The sequence below is a fragment of the Mytilus edulis genome, chromosome 3 (assembly GCF_963676685.1).
Source record: "Mytilus edulis chromosome 3, xbMytEdul2.2, whole genome shotgun sequence".
Classification (NCBI taxonomy): Eukaryota; Metazoa; Mollusca; class Bivalvia; order Mytilida; family Mytilidae; genus Mytilus; species Mytilus edulis.
This window is the reverse complement of record NC_092346.1, coordinates 100,826,209-100,847,864: the sequence shown is the minus strand read 5'-3', so window position 1 is coordinate 100,847,864 and position 21,656 is coordinate 100,826,209. Positions and strand designations below refer to the sequence as shown.

Genomic DNA, 21,656 nt, shown 5'->3' with positions numbered 1-21,656 from the left:
GGTCCATTCTCAAGAACGTGAGGGACAGGAGGAAGGTCATGGTTCTCTGCAAGCACTCTAGCTTTGTACAACAATAAAACCTCAGTGGTCGACATGAAATTACCAGTGCTGAAAACAGTATTAAATAACAAGAATTTATCAATCAATGAAAATTCACAATGCATATTCAGAACTAACACATTTTACAAACCATGTATTTCTATATTCATAAAGGTTTTCAAATAGATGCCTTTTACATTTCCATTTTCTGCAAAGTCTTTTTTCATGTGTGGTGACCCTAAAAAAATATATCATAATAATATTAAAAAACATATATCTTGTACTTTTCATTCTTTAATTTTTAGCACGGTTTCAAAGCTAGTTTGGATAGTTCAAAAGACTTTAATTGAATAATTTCTGTTAAATGTATATTCTTACAAAAGAAATTTAGCTCTCAAGAACATATCCATCAGATTCAGGATAAAAACTAAAAAAATATTTTTTGACATGTCACTATTTTGGCAAAAATCATCATGAAAGGGCAAAAGAGTTATCTGAACATTTTAATTTAGTCATGTTGATATTTGTAGGTCTTTATCTTGCTGATTATTTTTGCTTTTTAAGGTTTTTATCTATGTTTCTATCTACCAGTATTCTACTTTAATATCAAAATGATCAGCAAAAAAAATGTAAAAATCCTCTTCATAAAAGGGCAATAACTCACATAAAGAGTTAACTTAAGATTTAAACCATGATATATTTGTAGATCTTGTATGGCTGATCATTCTAGCTATTAAAAGTTGCTATATATATTTTTAATACTTTACCAATAAATTTCAAGGACAAGATTATTCAAAAAATAATTGATGCAAGCTATACTTAATTGTAGTTTTAACATGGGTAGGCATTATATTCCTGATTATTTTTGCCCGAGCAATACTTGCATCAAATATTTCGATTCTGATTAGGACAATTTTAAGGTAATTTCTATATCCGATGTGTATAAGAGAAGAGTGTTTGTGTATGCTCTTCCATGAACCTCCCTGTTTTTGTTTGTACACAAGCAAACAACTGGCAATGTGATTGTTGGGAGGGAGGACTTTTGAACAGCCAGCATGAACAGTTGTCATATCTAGGTCAAATATGTCAATTTCAAATTGCAACACATAACAGCTATAATAAATGAATTAGTAACAACATGTGCATCATTTAAGAGTTTTGAATTGTTTTAAGTAAATGAAATATATAAAATGCATTCCAATTTGATAAAATTCATTATTCTGCAGTAGTCAATATACATGTGTGCAAACAAATTTTATTGGATTTAGAGCATGGGTTTATTCACAAAGCAAAAGAAGCACAAAGAAGGCAAAAAATTGGTTAACATATCATTAAAGGGCAATTACTCTAAAAAGGAGTCATCTAATTTTCGTCAAGTTTGACTTACTATAGTTGATCTTGTCTTGCTTTAAATGTTTGCTTTCTAAAGTTTTTATCTTTTTTTTTATAGATTTTATTATAATGGGCAAAAGAACTATAGGTAGAGCTCGACATTGACTGCACATTCCAACCCTTGTCAAGCTTTCTCTTTTTTAAAGGATTTCAAAAAATTAGACAAAGTTATTATTTTACACCCCATTGATCTATTTTTAGCCATGTTGGACATGTTGGTTTGCAGGCAGGGTCATCAAAAACATGTTGAAAATAGATACTGAAAGTTTGGTTAAAGGAGTAGGTCCAGTAAGGGCCGATTTTGGCCTCAAATTTCAGGTTCATCAGAAGAAAGATTTTAGACACTTTTTAAATACTTAAGTGTCTATGTGTATATTGTTTAGATGTTTTTGTCAAAATTGAAAGTGGTCGCATCCATTTTCATCCTCAACCTTTATATATGTTATGTATTATCATCAAATACAACTTACAATTCAATATTAAGAATGAACACAAATGCGGCCACTTTCATTTATGACGGAAACAGTCTAAACTTTAACTAAAATGCTACAATTATGAAGATTTCAGTAATTTGGCATGACCTGATTTTGCTAGTACCTGATATATGTGCATTGTATTATCAAAAACAGCCCATATTTATGTAGCAGAAGCATTCTACTTTCCAATTAAAAACTAAAGTTTACATGATTTTAATTTTGAGGCCATAAAGGGGTCTTACTGGACCTACTCCTTTGGCCTAGTAGTTTCAGAGAAGCTTTTTGTAAAAGATAAACGATGACGACTTATGGCCGACACCAAGTGATATATATAATCACTTTTATCTTCTGAAATTATCATGATTATACTATCAGTTGAATTCTTCCAAAATAGATGTTCATTTGTTATGAAATCATGTGACTATATATTGGTGAAAAATTTCTTCAAATTTCATCTGTAAAGTATCAAATCTAATAAAAAATCCATTGATTTCTCTTTCAAATGTAAAAAAGAAATTAAAGGAACATAAATTGGTGAGGGAAGTTTGTACAAATAAATCCAAAGCTTAATAATTTTAAATACCGATAAGGTTTTTTATCGCTATTTTGTGCATTTTTCCTTTGATCTTTATTTGTGATAATTTTCATATCATGCTGCTCGCTTGAGATGGAAAACTATCGCTAGAAACTAAGCATGCACGTGGCGTTGCTAACGAAATTGACAACGTCGTCATAGGTAAAGTAGCGATAAAAAGATTATCATTGTTCATTTCAACTCGATTGACTTTCTCGCTTTCACCATCCCGGCTCAAGCGAGAAAATCAATCTCCTTGAGATGATCACAGATAATCTATAAATACATACCAGCATTAAGTATGACATTAGAAACTACTCCCATGCACACCACACCTGAATTCGGAAATCTGTTATTGTATATCTCAACCTTAAAAATATTAACTGTATATAAGCAACTGACATGATGAAATCAAGATTACAATATTCAATGTATTTGAAAAACAGTAAAATAAAGTTAAATTGTATGTAACACAAAAATATATAACAAAAAAACAAAAGATTAAAAAAGTGATTAGGATAGATGTAAATGAGAATAGATCAAATATTGTAATTTTTATTAAGTATATAGGAGTATGGGCATTTAGGCCCTGTTTTTGCTGAAGAAAATATTTAAACCATTTAAAAACACGTTTAGAAATGGTTGAAAACAAGATATATATGTAGAAAATAAAGAAAACTGCTGGTGTGCACAGCCAAGAAACAACAAAATGATTAACGAAAAGCTTTATAACAACTATTGACATAATCTCACCAAATATAAAGTTGTTTCTTGGTTGGGCACATATTTTTCAATCTCATATACTTAAAAAAAAAAAAATTCAAACAAGGAAAATTGAAAAAAGTTGCAAACACACACATTTTGTTGTGTGGTTTAATGTTCATGTTGTTGCCATGGTAAATTGTAAAATGTGAATTTTGTTTTTATTTTCTGAACACCTTGTTCCTAAGTGTAGTTAGGACAAATTAAAGAATATGTATGGTAACTTTTCAATTTGCATTAATGAGTCGGCAATAGACAATAAAAGATTCTTAAGCCTCATCTTCATACCAAAACTGCTAAAACTATTATTCAAAACAAAGTGATAACTTTGAAAGTGGTTTACACTAAAATATACCAGTAATCATAGAAAAAGAGAAGCAAAATTTAAAGAAAAAATAAACATAACAATAAAAAAAAGAAAAGTCTAACAAATCAAAGCAGGATTTTGTTTTATATTAAAAGTGAAAAACCTTATATGTAATGGTAGAAAACATAATTAACATCCTAGTCCATATAATTCATTTATAGTACATGCAGTATTAATAATTAATCTATTTCATATAAACATGAGATGGAATATAGACATGCAGTTCACATCTGATAATGAAATATAAAATACTGAAGTTATTGTAAAAAATATTTCATTACAAATAGATATAGGAAGATGTGGTGTGAGTGCCAATGAGATAACTCTCCATCCAAATAACAATTTACCGGTATAAAAGTAAAGCATTATAGGTCAAAGTACGGCCTTCAACACGGAGCCTTGGCTCACTACGAACAACAAGCTATCAAGGGTCCAAAATTACTAGTGTAAAACCATTCAAACGGGAAAACCAACGGTCTAATCTATATAAAAAACGAGAAACGAGAAACACGTATAAATTACATAAATAGACGACAACTACTGTACATCAGATTCCTGACTTAGGACAGGTGCAAACATTTGCAGCGGGATTAAACGTTTTAATGGTACCAAACCTTCTCCCTTTTTCTAAACTATTTCTTAAAATTTATCAACAGCTGCTATCTGCTGAGGTTAAGGTCTAATATTTGTAAGAGATCTTATAACAAAATAATAGAATTTGCCTCTCAATCAATTTATACATACTTTAATTTCAAGTACCCATTTTAGGCATTCAAAGTCAAATAACTAGATAAGATAAAATCAGGAAAATGAAAATAAGGATGTGATGTTTAAGAGAATGACCTCTAGTACAGTTAACATTATAACTGGTAATACATTACATTTTCATTTTTAACCGGATTTTTGTGACAAAAATGTTGGTTATTGATTTGGGGATGTGTAACGGCGGGATGAGTGAGTGAGTCTGTCGGCAACCAAATGTTGTCCGTGCATTTACTCATGAACCCTTCAACCAAAGCTTCCCAAATTTTAAAATGTTGTTACTGATGACAAAATGGAGGTCAAGTTCAATAATGACGATTTTGACTTTTACCGTTCAGGAGTTATGGTTCTTGAAAGATTGAAAAATGGCTTTTCCAGTCGTGTCCGACACTGCATTTACTCATGAACTGTTCAACCAAATCTTTTCAAATTTTAATATGTTGTTACTGATGCTGTGATGACAAAATGGAGGTCAAGTTCAATAATGTCGATTTTGACTTTTACCGTTCATCAGTTATGGTTCTTGAAAGATCGAAAAATGGAGTTTCCATTCATGTTGTTGCATTTACTCATGAACCATTCAACCTAAGCTTTTCAAATTTTAATATGTTGATACTGATGACAAAATGGATGTCAAATTTGATATTGACGATTTTCACTTTCACCGTTCATCAGTTATGGTTCTTGTGATATTGACAGGACACAAATAAATGTTAATAAATCCGGTTTGCTGTCGTTGTGACAGTCTCTTGTTAGCCATGGCGTTGTCAGTTTATTTTCGATTTATGAGTTTGACTGTCCCTCTGGTATCTTTCATCCCTCTTTTACAATGAAGATATTATACATATTCTTTACATGATACACCACAACAGGGATGGGGTAATCGTAATCTGCAGTAATTGTAATCGACTGTAATGGATTACATTTTTTCCAGTAATCGACAGTAATCTGTAATCGAAGACATTTTCGATTACATGTAATCATAATCTAATCAATTACAGCAAAAATCATGGTGTAATCATCGATTACTTTCGATTACATTTAGATTACTTTAGTAAAATAGTTTGACGAAATATAGCCGATTTTAAATGAAAACTTTATATGTATTCATCACTTTGAAGTACTGATATGACTTAAGAGTTTATCAACTGCTTTTATATTTCTATCTATTGTCTCAAGCTGCATTATGATCAACCAGATCCCCTACCATAATTTACTTTACATCTAGCTTTTGAAACAAATGGATTTATGTGCTTGTCAATAAATCAACATCTTTTATATTAAAATAAGAAATGTGTCTGAAGTTAAGTTCTGTACTTCGTTAAAATAGTAAGCTTAGTGTATTAAAATACATAACAGCATAATTTTCAATAAGATATAAGCTTAGAATAGATAAACAGGTGATTCCTTATAATGTTATGATATACATGTTTATAAAAAATAAAAAAATACACAAAATCCTTTTAACAATGAACCAATGCCTAAGCATTGAAATTCTTTTCAGAAAAAGATACATTTATCTCTCTTTGACACTATATAAATATATACTGTTTATAATTTTTTATTAGAGAATAAAAAAAATCTTAACAAACTTCCTGTCTTTTATTTCAATTATTGTTTGTCTAATTAAAAATGAGATTTGCATTATTTTGCCCCAGGTTATAAATTGGAATGTAGGACAGAAAGTCACATGACAAAAAGTCACGGACAAAAAGTCACAGGACAAAAAGTCACAGTTCATTTTTTCTGAATATTTTCTTTGAATAAAAAACACTTATTTTTACAAGAATATTTTTGTATTTTTTTTAACTATTGTATATAAACCAACATTGTAAACAAAATTTATCAAAAAAATATCAAAGATGATCAAATAGTTGTTAAAAAAAACAAAATGTCAACGTGGCTTTGCACTTAAATGGCTTCATGGTGCCAAGAAATATACCCTATGCATGATTAAAATTAAATAAATCTTCATTTTTCAAGAATAATGACACATTTCCTACACTTTAATATGAATATATGTATTCAAAAGTAAATATTTCAAGATATTTTTCTTATATATTCAAATAATTGTCATCAGATTATTTGTGACTCTTTGTCCTGTGATTTTTTGTCCTACCAAATTTGTGACTTTATGTCCTGTGACTTTTTGTCCTGTGACTTTCTGTCCGTTTACCTTAAATTGTACTCCATTGGCAGTTGTATAATCTTTAATTAGAGTGGTTATCCAACAAAAGGATTAAATCATGCCTGTCATTATAATTATAAATTTTGATCTTTAAAGTTAGCTGAACTAATTAATAATTCTAAGTTTTTATATTTTCTTCAGAGAAAACTTTCAACATTGTAAATAACTATGCTAAAATATACCTGCTTTTAATGAATAATAACAAAAAAGCAAACTTAAGTCAGTACGAAAGCAAAATTATTGAAAAAACCTTAAACATATATATATAAATATTTTTATAAGTGATTGATGGAATGCGATGTCATCTCTAATTCATGTTGAGAAAGTCAAAATTTCAAGATTTTTTTAATAATTCTGATCCTCAGTAAGAGATTCCATTTAGATAACAACTGTCAACTTCTAATTTGGAAACAATGCTTTAAATGCTGTTTTTTTTGGTAAAGTTCTAAATTTCCACTATACAAACGTTGATCTACACAATTGTGTTTAACTTACTTTATAATTTTTTTAAATTCTGAAGCATGTAATTGACAGTAATCGAAAAGTAATGTTATTACTTTGGATAAAGTAATTGATTGCAATCGATTACATACAAAAATCTGAGTAATCGATTATTAATCGATTGCACAAAATACCTTCATGTAATCGATTTTTAATCGATTACATTTGTCAGTAATCATGCCCATCCCTGCACCACAAGCAAACATATAGAGAAAAGCATTATATCACATAGAAAGATAAACTAGTACTAGGAGATCATACTTATATTATATCACATAGAAAGATAAACTAGTACTAGGAGATCATACTTACATTATATCACATAGAAAGATAAACTAGTACTAGGAGATCATACTTATCATGCTTGAATATAATCTAAAAATTAAAAAATCAAGTAACAGGATGCGCTGTTTTAATGGTGATTGTGAATGTAAAATTCATAATAACTAACTTTGAAAATCAAAATTATTAATTTACTAAAAACAGTGTGTTAATTTTAAATTATCATAAGCTTTCATCTGAATGGGAAATTCTAACATTAACTGCAGTATGAATCATTTCATTTTGTAGTCATGATCAGTTGAAGTGATATTGGTGATTAAAGTCATCTTGTGGTCATGATCTAGGGAAGTGATAAAGATGATTAAAGTCACCTTGTGGTCATAATTTAGGGAAGTGATAATGGTGATTTAATCACCTTGTGGTCATGATCTAGGTAAGTGATAAAGGTGATTAAAGTCTTCATATGGTCATGCCCAAGTAAAGTGATAATGGTGATTAAAGTCACCTTGTTATCATGACCAAGTAAATTGATAATGGTGATTAAAGTCACCTTGTGGTCATGATTTACGGAAATGATAATGGTGATTAAAGTCATCTTGAGGTCATGATCTAGGTAAGTGATAATGGTGATTAAAGTCACCTTGGTCATGATCAAGTCAAATAATAATGGTGAGTAAAATCACCTTGTGGTCATGATCAAGTCAAGTTATAACAGTGATTAAAGTCACCTTGTGGTCATGATTTAGGGATGTAATAATGGTGATTAAAGTCACCTTGTGGTCATGATCTAGGGAAGTAATAATGATGATTTAAGTCACCTTGTGGTCATGATCTAGGGAAGTAATAATGATGATTTAAGTCACCTTGTGGTCACAATTAAGGGAAGTGATAATGGTAATTAAATCACCTTGTGGTCATGATCTAGGTAAGTGATAAAGGTGATTAAAGTCTTCATATGGTCATGCCCAAGTAAAGTGATAATGGTGATTAAAGTCACCTTGTTATCATGACCAAGTAAATTGATAATGGTGATTAAAGTCACCTTGTGGTCATGATTTACGGAAATGATAATGGTGATTAAAGTCATCTTGAGGTCATGATCTAGGTAAGTGATAATGGTGATTAAAGTCACCTTGGTCATGATCAAGTCAAATAATAATGGTGAGTAAAATCACCTTGTGGTCATGATCAAGTCAAGTTATAACAGTGATTAAAGTCACCTTGTGGTCATGATTTAGGGATGTAATAATGGTGATTAAAGTCACCTTGTGGTCATGATCTAGGGAAGTAATAATGATGATTTAAGTCACCTTGTGGTCATGATCTAGGGAAGTAATAATGATGATTTAAGTCACCTTGTGGTCACAATTAAGGGAAGTGATAATGGTAATTAAATCACCTTGTGGTCATGATCTAGGTAAGTGATAAAGGTGATTAAAGTCTTCATATGGTCATGCCCAAGTAAAGTGATAATGGTGATTAAAGTCACCTTGTTATCATGACCAAGTAAATTGATAATGGTGATTAAAGTCACCTTGTGGTCATGATTTACGGAAATGATAATGGTGATTAAAGTCATCTTGAGGTCATGATCTAGGTAAGTGATAATGGTGATTAAAGTCACCTTGGTCATGATCAAGTCAAATAATAATGGTGAGTAAAATCACCTTGTGGTCATGATCAAGTCAAGTTATAACAGTGATTAAAGTCACCTTGTGGTCATGATTTAGGGATGTAATAATGGTGATTAAAGTCACCTTGTGGTCATGATCTAGGGAAGTAATAATGATGATTTAAGTCACCTTGTGGTCATGATCTAGGGAAGTAATAATGATGATTTAAGTCACCTTGTGGTCACAATTAAGGGAAGTGATAATGGTAATTAAATCACCTTGTGGTCATGATCTAGGTAAGTGATAAAGGTGATTAAAGTCCTCATATGGTCATGTCCAAGTAAAGTGATAATTGTGATTAAAGTCACCTTGTGATCATGATTAAGTCAAATGATGATGGTGATTAAAGTCACCTTGGTCATGATCTAAGGAAGTGATAAAGGTGATTATAGTCATCATATAGTCATGACCAAACTAAGTGATAATGGTGATTAAAGTCACCTTGTGGTCATGATCCAAGAAAATGATAATGGTGATTAAAGTCACCTTGTGGGTATGATCAATAAAATTGAGAATGGAAATGGGGAATGTGCCAAAGAGACAACAACCCAACCATAGAAAAAAACAACAGCAGAAGGTCACCAACAGGTCTTCAATGTAGCGAAAAATTCCCACACCCAAAGGCGTCCTTTAAGTCAAGTGATGATGGTAATAAAAGTCATCTTGTAGTCATGATTTATGGAAGTGATAAAGGTGATTAAAAAGACCATGTGATCATGATCTAGGGAAGTGATATTGGTGATTAAAGTCATCTTGTGGTCATAATCTAGATAAGTGATAAAGGTGATTGAAGTCATCATATGATCATGACCAAGTAAAGTGATAATGGTGATTAAAGTCACCTTGTGGTCATGATCTAAGGAAATGATAATGGTTAATAAAGTCACCTTGAGGTCATGATCTAGGTAAGTGATAATGGTGATTAAAGTCACCTTGTGGTCATGATCTAAGGAAGTGATAAAGGTGATTGAAGTTATCATATGGTCATGACCAAACTAAGTGATAATGGTGATTAAAGTCACCTTGTGGTCACGATCAAGTCAAGTAATAATGGTGAGTAAAGTCACCTTGGTCATGATCTAGGGAAGTGATAATGATGATTAAAGTCATCTTTTGGTTATGATCCAAGAAAATGATAATGGTGATTAAAGTCACCTTGTGGTCATGATCTAAGGAAGTGATAAAAGTGATTGAAGTTATCATATGGTCATGACCAAACTAAGTGATAATGGTGATTAAAGTCACCTTGTGGTCACGATCAAGTCAAGTAATAATGGTGAGTAAAGTCACCTTGGTCATGATCTAGGGAAGTGATAATGGTGATTAAAGTCATCTTTTGGTTATGATCCAAGAAAATGATAATGGTGATTAAAGTCACCTTGTGTTCATGATTTAGGCAAGTGATTAAGGTGATTAAAGTCACCTTGTGGTCATGATCTAGGGAAGTGATAATGGTGATTGAAGTCACCTTGTGGTCATAAGGTGATTAAAGTCTAATTCATAGTTTTTCATGACCCAAATTCTTCTGTTTTCTTGGCCAATAAAAATTAGCTGCCATGACACAAAATAAATACTATAAGTGCTGAAAGTGGTGTTAAACACCAACAATTAATCAATCTAAAAGCAAATGTATACCATTCATGCCAGCAAGCTATTGCATATCAATCTAAAAGCCAATTTATACCATTCATGTCAGCAAGTTATTGCATCATGTATTATCTTACATTTAGTATAGAATGATTATCAAGAACAAAAGTTGTTCATTTGAATCAATTATCCATGGCATAAGTAGAAATATATGAGCAAAATATCATATTAAATACAAACATAAGGTTGTATTAAAAATTATTCTTGAACAGTAAGGCAATAACAATATCCTTCAGAATGTAACTGGAACCACAATTGACAAATCATGTTTTTGCAACTGAAATGTGATTTAAAATTATGTTATTAAATATAATATTTGTTGTTGTCCATCAATATAGATCACAAAATATCCAGTCTAATAAAGGTGCCACCAGGGTAGAGGTCAATTAGAATTATGTATATAAAATACATAACTATGATCAGAAATTCACATAACATGATAATGCATAAAAATGTAAAATTAACTATATTGTTTCACCAAAAATTATCTGCTGTTTGATGTTCATAATAATTTGACTTAACTTATTCTATTTGATACAATATCATGAATATTGGTATAGTTATTTGACGACCCAAATACATTTATGCTGTTGAGGACAATATATTTTAGTAGTGAAATAGAAAATTCTGTTATCAGGCCAATTATTTCTAGTTCTCAGAACTTGACAATAGAAATACATTACCATCTTTGCCAGTGACTTCCATGCTTGGAGTGCCATTCTTTCAAACTGCAAAACAAATGATTCACAAATGTAATGACTGACACAATGACTAATAGCTATTAAGAAATTATTGATTAATGATAGATTTTAAAAGTTAAAAAGAACCCACTAACATTTTCATTAATTATTCTTAAAATTAAGGATTATCTTTACCCTTGTGTTGATTCAATGCTAAACATATGGAATTTATTTAGAAAATCCACAGCCTTTCCACTTTTACTCTCATATGACAATTTGGTGCTTGATATAAAAGAAAACATTGCATGTAGTGCTAGCAATGATTTCCTTAAAACAAATTTATAAATTTAGATATTGGTTGAAACAAATATAGATATTGACCAAATCAAGTACACCTTCTATGGTGCGTTCAAATTTTGTGACTCAACACAAGATTTTTTGGGAGGAATTTAAAGGTTGTTTATAACTTTTTGTAAACAAAAACATGTAAGAGCACAGCATCATGATCATATAAAAAAACAAATGAGTAACTATGTCCAAATCATTATAACAAAATGTATTTAAGTCTGTGGTATTTTGACAAAATTGAATCAATTAAATAATAATGCTTTGCACGAACTTTTCCCTTGGTATATATGTACAAAATGTTCCATCTCTATTATTCATTATCTTTGCTGTCTGGGTACTATATTGCAGTTACAGTAAGGGTTCATTATAACCATAAATACTTAGATGTTATATTTTGGGAAATTGTACATACAGTATTAGTACATGGCAAAAAGTATTCGTCACCTTCATTTTGTTGATAAATATTTCATATTAAAAACGCTTTTTTTTCATAAAAATATTTTGAAGATAATTTTACAGAGCTCCAGATAAGCTGCGTATTTGCGTGATCACTCAATAAAAATAATTGAAAACTCATTATAGTGTTGTCAGGAAGCGTCCCTTGAACGCACGGGGTCGTGCAATGGCGCGTCCAGGCGTGTTTGTGTGCCTTAACGACAACAGGTTTAGAACTGATCAAAACTAAATCAGTTATATGAAGTCAGTGCTCATCGGAATCCAAAAGTTCTAATAAGGGACAAGTAAATCCAGATTTATGTAATTAAATTAGTCAAAAACATTGTTTATTTTTAGTTCAAGAGTATATATAGTATATGGGCGTTTTTCAATAAAAACGTATTTTCTTGTCCCAGCCACTTTAAAAAAAATGTGTTTAATCTTTGCAAGTAATTTTTTGTGAAGTCAGTACATTGAATTAGATTTAACATTTTTAAGCAAAGAAACAGTTTATTTTTAGATAGATTGATAAGATATTGACTCCTGAATGGTCCAAAACAACCAAAATGGAATGTCCCTAGACCGCCTGTTCAACATTCATACTCTAAAATATTGTAAAAAAATGAAGAAATAAATGTTATTTTTACTTTACATAACTTCTTTAATAATTCAAAAGTATGTTCGGAGCCAACATATTTTAATAAACAGCTTTCAATATAGGATTTTTAATTTCAGAAGGTGTGTCCCTCACAAAATGTCCACTACGAAACGAAGTCATTAAAATTTGCCAATAAACAGTTTTATAAAATCAATGTAATTTTTGTTTGCAAGAGATATAAACATTAGGGTCTTACAAAAGAAGTGATGCTTTTATAACGGCAATTAAATTGTTGGTAAGAAAAATTGAGCACATCAAATGGACCAGAGTGATACCGTATTTTTGTAAATGTCCACTGCGAAACGGGTCAAATCTCCTTCAGTATCTGGTTTTAAAATTATGAAAAAAATATCAGTGTACAGCTTAATAAATGCTTTGATGAATACAATCAGTCTTGTTACTAAATTTAATTTGATAAGAAATCATTTCCAACCTGGAATAAACTATAACTTTCCTATAAAAAAATATGCAGGAAAGAACAGACTGTTTCAACTGAATTGGCTAAATCGCTATGATGGGCTAGTGTACTCACCTTCACAAGAAGTAGCTTACTGCACATACTGTGGTCTGTTTGGGGTTGATAGTTTGGGAACATTATCATGCAAACCACTAACAGATATGGCACATGCAAGTACAAGACTTAACGATCATTTCGGCCGTGATGAGAAATCATGTAAAAAAAGTCATACTAATAAAATTGAGAAAGGAAATGGTGAATATGTCAAAGCGACAACCACCCGACCATAGAGCAAACAACAGCCGAAGGCAACCAATGGGTCTTCAATGTAGCGAGAATTCCCGCACCCGTAGGTGTCCTTCAGCTGGCCCCTAAAATATGCATAATAGTACAGTGATAATGGACGTCATACTAAACTCCGAATTATACACAAGAAACTAAAATTTAAAATCATACAAGACTAACAAAGGCCAGAGGCTCCTGACTTGGGACAGGCGCAAAATTGCTTAAAGCTATCTAGAGCAAAAGCTCAACTTTTTCTTGACAACATTGAGCAAAGGACTACTGATATTCAAACATTTATCGATAAAGCAATGAATGAACGTATAAAAGCAAACAGAACTGTTTTGAAATCTATATGTAAGTGTGTTTTGCTTTGTGGCAAACAGAATCTTCCTATAAGGGGCCATAAAAAAATGAATTTTAATTTAAGATTTCAAAAGGTGACCACCCCCTAATAAATTCCTGGATCCGCCCCTGCACATTCAATATCGTGTTTATAAAAAAAAAACAATACAATAAGGAGCTTGGTAGTGAAAAACCCAATTTGATATTTGCTTGACGGGTGACTTGGAACTAACAATGCAATTGAAACTCAATCAAATAAAAAATGGAGGGGTAAAAACCCCAATTTGTGAATTCTTATTCTGAGATAATTTGGTTTTTATCAACAAAGCATTAAAGACGAAGAATTGTCTAAAGTATGTATGTTCATTTGGTCATAGTTTTGTCGTCAGGTGTTTTTATCATCTCTAGATGTGAGCATGTGAAATAAAGGTGACTACATGTCACAATAAAATTTCACAATTTAATTTGGTTGAATAATATTGGTTTCCACACTCTGTACGTTAGGTGGTCTGTGGGACGTCTGTGGAGAATCCGGGTCCGTTCGCGCCTATTCACGTTCGCACCCACTCATGTTTGCCCCCTTTCACTTTCGCACCCTACATGTTCGCACCCTACATGTTCGCGCCCAATTTTAATTGGTTTTGTGTTTGATAACTTTGTAATCAAATTTTTGGCAAGTGTATTCTAATAAGTATAATTGTTGTCATCGTCTCAAAATAAAGTGAGACAGCATTTTTTTTGTGTTGAACAAATCTTTATCATGTTTTGGATAGTGTATTGTTAATAAAATTAATAATCCTTTCTAAATAAAGTGGAATTCTGTCAACGTTTTATTTTGTGCTGAATAACTCTTAATCATGTTTTGGTTAGTGTATTGTTATAACTTTTGTTTCATTGGTCAACTTGTTTTAAAATGAAAGGAGATTCTGACTAAGTTTTTTTCTTCTGTGTTGAATAAATGTTATCATGTTTTGGTTATAATAGTGTACTGCTATATTTAATTGTTTTATTGTTTCAGGTCAAAGCTAAGGGACCAAGCTGTTAAAAACAATATTTTTTGTGTTTTTTTTCTTCTTCATTTAGTTTCCGCACTCCATCATAATATTGATGACTATGTGCCGTGCATGCGTGGGTAAAATTTACAATTTTATGCTTACATTAAAAACAAAAATTTAATAAAGAAATAATAACTTGTTTTTGATTTTCACTGTACATATATAAGATACAACTATTTACAAGGTGTTACATTACATGGTGTAGTATTGGTTGAGAACAGATATAGGAATCTGTTCTCTGAATGCTTCAACTGTGGTGCATTGGACAGCGGTAACTGGTAAAAGGTTCCATTGGACGATTGTCCTAGGATAGAATGAAAATTTATATGAGTCTTTTTTTGCCTGTATGTGCCTGAATGAGTGACTGTGAGTGTATTGTCTTGTTCGACTGTCTGATGGTATTAACAGGTTCATGGGGTATATAGATATAGGAAGATGTGGTGTGAGTGCCAATGAGACAACTCTCCATACAAATAACAATTTAAAAAGTAAACCATTATAGGTTAAAGTACGGCCTTCAACACGGAGCCTTAGCTCACACCGAACAACAAGCTATAAAGGGCCCCAAAATTACTAGTGTAAAACCATTCAAACGGGAAAACCAACGGTCTAATCTATATAAACAAAACGAGAAACAAGAAACACGTATATATTACATAAACAAACGACAACTACTGTACATCAGATTCCTGACTTCGGACAGGTGCAAACATTTGCAGCGGGATTAAACGTTTTAATGGATCCAAACCTTCTCCCTTTTTCCGAAACAATAGCATAACATCACAACAAAGAAAAACATGTACGATAAATATCAATTGGCAGACTTAACTCAATCAAAAAACGTATGATTAAACAATATATTGCTACTTGGTGGTGTATAATTTTAAAGAAAAATATAAGCCTTGTTCTTATTCTTCTAAGTTCAAGTGTTGGCCAATTAAGATGGTTAAGCATGTTTGTCACAGAGCTGGTGTTATGATATCGATTACATATATACCTGGCTGCACGTCTTTGGACCATTTCTATTTGTGATTTTTGAGATTTTGTATGTGGGTCCCAGATGCAGCTACCATACTCTAGCTTTGGTCTCACAAGTGAGATATAGGCCTTTTCTTTAACTGACTGCGAGCTGACTTTAAGGTTTCTTTTGATAAAATTCAGTTGTTTTGTTGCATTTGCTGTGATGTTATTTATGTGTTTGTTAAATTTTAAATCAGTTTATATTGTTAAGCCAAGATATTTAGCAGATGTTTCTTGTTGCAAAGTGTGCCCATGTAAGATGTAGTCATATGGGAGAGGTGTTTTCTTTGTTGTTACTTGGAGGACTGAACACTTGTCCAGATGGAAGGACATCATGAGCCAGTCCTCTTCCCACTTTGCTGCTGCTGTTAGGTCTTCTTGTAATTTTTTTTGAGTCATCTTTATTTTTAATGGTTTTGTATATGATGCTATCATCTGCAAAAAGTCTAGAGTGCCATGTTTTATATAATCATTCAGATCGTTTATGTACACCAGGAATAAGATAGGACCAAGTACTGTTCCTTGAGGTACCCCTGAAGTGACATGTATTTGTTCAGATTTGGTCCCTTCCAGTAATACCGTTTGTGTGCGAAGTGAAAGAAAGTCTTCTATCCAGTTCAATGTTTGGTTGTCTACACCATAGTGTTTGAGTTTATGAAGTAGTCTTTTGTGAGGGACTTTAAATTGTCAAATGCTTTGGCAAAGTCCATCACAATTACGTCAATTTGGATGTTGTCATTGCTGTATTTTGCCAGTTCTTGTATAAATGACACTAACTGTGTTTCGCAAGATCTTGAGGAGCGAAACCCATGTTGTAGATCGTATAGAATGTTGTTATTTTCTAGATGTGCCATGATGTTACTTGCTAATACATGCTCCATCTTACATAGGATGCATGTTAGGAATATAGGCCTGTAGTTGATAGGGTTGTGTTTATCTCCCTTTTTGAATACTGGGCAGACGTTGGCATGCTTCCAGTCAGTAGGAATTTTTCCGGTGTTCAGGGATTTTTCAAATATTAATGTTATTATGGGGGCGATGTCACTACTTAGTTCTTTAAGCACACGCCCATATATGGACCATAATTTGCTATTGGGCTTGTTTCCTATAACTATAGAAAAGTGATAAAAATGTGTATTACTGTAAGAAAAGTTGTAACTACATCTAAAGATGCCTTTATTTTTATCAACATACAAGTGTATGCTACTCTTCCCTAGAAAAAAAATTGAAATTAACAAATTTCAAAGATTATACGACCGTATTTTTGTGTCGTTTCTCGCGTTACTTTTCGCTTCCAAAGTGCATAACGCTGACTGATTTATAGATAATCGTCACCGGCAAATTCGTAACTTTTGCTTTCAAATAATAATGAACATCGACCAATAAGAATAGTCAGAAGAAAATGCCGAGAACTATAAGTATTTCTGTAGCAGGTGTAAGAACACTAGCGTTACTTTGGTTTCCAATTTCGTAACACAAATTTTAGATGATGTAATCTGCTTTGTTGTAATAGAATTCTTTATAACAATATGTAAATATGAACTCTCGCGAGATGTTCAAACAGGTAAATCAGAGATAATTTACATTCTAGTTTTGTTCTTCGTAATAATTAAGTTTTTGTTTCCGACGGGATGTTAGCAAACATAATCTGTAGACTTCTTTTGTCTTGTTTAAAAAAGGAAAATACAATTTTCAAAGAGATTGCGCCGGGGGTCTATTATTTTTCCTATGTGCATAATGTTACATACGATCTTGTGTGAAAATAAATCCCAAATGACTTGACAAAATCGATTTCAGATTTGACAGACGTTATAACACACTTCGTTTTCCAGATAACGATGTAAAGGGTCCTTGGAAAATTCAATCGACATTACGTCTCTTATCATTGTGCCGATGCTCGTTGGATTGATTTTGTTTCAGCAGTAAATATTACTGGATATTTTAGGTGAATAAAGATAATTTAATAAAAAATACATGTTAATGTACCGTTACATTTGGAATGTACAAAGTTGGTATCTTTGTCACAATTTTTTATTTTTTTTTTTTATTCATGTTCTGCAAACACTTTTCAGAAACGCAATAAACTTGTCAAAGGAGAAGTAAACTTTTACCATGCATGACTTGAAAGGAAGTACTTTACTGATTTTAGCCCACTAAAGTAGGTTAAAATGTGGAAACCATGTAGATGGTGTACAGGTCACAAATATCACATGGTGCCTATTTTAAAGATTTTAATTCCAAGTTAAAAGTTTTTTTCTTTACTGGATTTAAAGAATTTTACATTGCCAATGATTTGGAATAAATTGTATATAACAGGAATTTCAAAACCAAATATAAATACATTTTTTTGGCTAAAACATCAAGATACAACGATTATGGTATCCTGTATCAATGAAGAAAATATGGAAATTTCTGAATAAATTGTACTAATCAGTCAGAGCTCAGGCATAAACAAGTCTATTTCTGTTTTTGACTTAAGGAAGTCTAAACATGTATTTATTGTTTAAATGCGTTTTCAATTTTAGACTTATCTAAGTCAGAAAATGACAGACTTGTTTAGGTCTATTTATGTTGATGACAAATCTTAATTTTACTTAGTGGCCAAAGTACACCACCTATGACAGCAAAAACCTGTCTGAGAGTTCACAAGGACTTTAGCTATCTATATCTAATTATCTAATTGAACATCCTTACTAAACACAGATGTTTTACCTCATTTAGTGTGGTTCCAGGTGGTTGCATTGTAAGGTTAATTAACATTATCTCTGATTTCTTAGACTCTCATTCATATTTTTCTTTAGAAGACAAAGCATTGTCTTTCAATATTGTCATTATTTGATTTAGATGCATGACCTTTTTATTAATATGCGTGGGTCTGGAAGTTAACCAATTTTGGTAACTTATCGACTTGTAGGAGTCGATTTTTGCAACTTTTAGATTCTGGTAAATTATTTCTTGCTTAACAATATTTGACTTATCAAAGTCATATTTTGTCTTGCATTAAAGGGAGACAAATCCTAAAACTTACAAATTTAGACCTCTGTGAGTCAAAAGCAGATTCAGACTTATTTATGTCTGAGCTCTGACTGCTAATTGTTTTCAAAACAAGCACATATTTAGTTTTATAATACTGTTACATTTAAGATGGATTTTAAAAAAAAGTATACTGTTCAGATTATTTTAAGCAGATTTTGCAATAAAATAAAACTAAACAAGAATGTGTCCAAAGTACACGGATGCCCCACTCCCACTATCATTTTCCATGTTCAATGGACCGTGAAATTGGATAAAAAATATAATTAGGCATTAAAATTAGAAAGATAATATCATAGGGAACATTTGTACTAAGTTTCAAGTTGATTGGACTTCAACTTCATCAAAAACTACCTTGACCAAAAACTTTAACCTGAAACATGCACTTTCATTTTCTATGTTCAGTGGACCGTGAAATTGGGGTCAAAAGTTTAATTTGGCTTTAAAATTAGAAAGATCATATCATAAGGAACATGTGTACTAAGTTTCAAGTTGATTGGACTTCAACTTCATCAAAAACTACCTTGACCAAAAACTTTAACCTGAAGCGGGACAGACGGACGAACGAACGAACAGACGAACGAATGAACAGACGGACGGACGAACGAACAAACGGACGCACAGACTAGAAAACATAATGGCCCTCTAGTAGATGGGTAGGTGGGGCATAAAAAATGCTTTCGGTTTCTTATGGTGTCCTGTCGCGTTAAAAAAAACCTTAAATTTAACATTGAAAATAGATTTTAAATATTAACATGAAGCAAGTAACACTAGTAATGGTGTTCATATATGTCTTTTGAAATATATTGTGCAAAATAAAGAAAAAATAGATTGGTTTCCTGTTTGGTTTCCTGTCACGTAAACGGTGAATCAAAATGTATTAATTTTTTCATGAAAAACTCAATTGTTCCATTAATACTATTCTAACACCAACACAACCCACAGAATAAAAGTTAAAGTTTTAGAACTTATAAACTAGAGGCTCTAAAGAGCCTGTGTCGCTCACCTTGGTCTATGTGCATATTAAACAAAGGACACAAATGGATTCATGACAAAATTGTATTTTGGTGATGGTGATGTGTTTGAAGTTCTTACTTTACTGAACGATTTTGCTTCTTACAATTATATCTATCACGAACTTTGCCCATTAGTAACAGAGAACTATATTTGGTAAAAATTTACATAAATTTACCAAATTAATGAAAATTGTTAAAAATTGACTATAAAGGGCAATAACTCCTTAAGGGGTCAATTGACCATTTAGGTCATGTTGACTTATTTGTAGATCTTACTTTGCTGAACATTATTGCTGTTTACAGTTTATCTCTAACTATAATAATATTCAAGATAATAACCAAAAACAGCAAAATTTCTTCAAAATTACCAATTCAGGGGAAGCAACCCAACAACCGATTGACCGATTCATCTGAAAATTTCAGGGCAGATAGTTCTTGACCTGATAAACATTTTTATCCCCTGTCAGATTTCCTCAAAATGCTTTGGTTTTTGAGTTATAAGCCAAAAACTGCATTTTACCCCTATGTTCTATTTTTAGCGGTGGCGGCCATCTTGGTTGGTTGACCAGGTCACGCCACACATTTTTTAAACTAGATACCCCAAAGATGATTGTGGCCAAGTTTGGATTAATTTGGCCAAGTAGTTTCAGAGGAGAAGATTTTTGTAAAAGATTACTTTAATTTACAAAAAATGGTTAAAAATTGACTATAAAGGGCAATAACTCCTAAACGGGTCAACTGACCATTTTGGTCATGTTGACTTATTTGTAGATCTTACTTTGCTGAACATTATTGCTGTTTACAGTTTATCTCTATCTATAATAATATTCAAGATAATAACCAAAAACAGCAAAATTTCCTCAAAATTACCAATTCAGGGGCAGCAAAACCAACAACCGATTGACCGATTCATCTGAAAATTTTAGGGCAGATAGATCTTGACCTGATAAACATTTTTATCCCATGTCAGATTTCCTCAAAATGCTTTGGTTTTTGAGTTATAAGCCAAAAACTGCATTTTACCCCTTTGTTCTATTTTTAGCCGTGTCGGCCATCTTGGTTGGTTGACCAGGTCACGCCACACATTTTTTAAACTAGATACCCCAAAGATGATTGTGGCCAAGTTTGGATTAATTTGGCCAAGTAGTTTCAGAGGAGAAGATTTTTGTAAAAGATTACTTTAATTAACGAAAAATGGTTAAAAATTGACTATAAAGGGCAATAACTCCTAAACGGGTCAACTGACCATTTTGGTCCTGTTGACTTATTTGTAGATCTTACTTTGCTGAACATTATTGCTGTTCACAGTTTATCTCTAACTATAATAATATTCAAGATAATAACCAAAAACAGCAAAATTTCTTCAAAATTACCAATTCAGGGGCAGCAACCCAACAACCGATTGACCGATTCATCTGAAAATTTCAGGGCAGATAGATCTTGACCTGATAAACATTTTTACCCCATGTCAGATTTGCTCTAAATGCTTTGGTTTTTGAGTTATAAGCCAAAAACTGCATTTTACCCCTATGTTCTATTTTTAGCCGTGGCGGCCATCTTGGTTGGTTGACCAGGTCACGCCACACATTTTTTAAACTAGATACCCCAATGATGATTGTGGCCAAGTTTGGTTTGATTTGGCCCAGTAGTTTCAGAGGAGAAGA

The 21,656-nt window shown here is 31.9% G+C and overlaps 1 protein-coding gene across 4 annotated transcripts in view; it reads right to left on the bottom strand.

The window, feature by feature from the left end:
* Positions 1-21,656, bottom strand: part of LOC139517983 (DNA ligase 1-like) — a 34,005-nt gene that overhangs the window by 11,385 nt on the left and 964 nt on the right. The window contains exons 2-5 of one of the 4 annotated variants that reach the window (XM_071309566.1): positions 11,347-11,391; positions 7,374-7,436; positions 2,772-2,850; positions 191-277 (exon numbers count right to left, since the gene is read on the bottom strand). In XM_071309566.1, coding sequence (XP_071165667.1) covers positions 191-277; positions 2,772-2,805 — 121 coding nt within the window. In that variant the 5' untranslated portion in view covers positions 2,806-2,850; positions 7,374-7,436; positions 11,347-11,391. Of the gene's footprint in view, positions 1-190; positions 278-2,771; positions 2,851-6,548; positions 6,766-7,373; positions 7,437-11,346; positions 11,392-21,656 lie in introns of those variants that run through there. The other 3 variants (XM_071309567.1, XM_071309565.1, XM_071309568.1) reach the window with 3 other exon arrangements.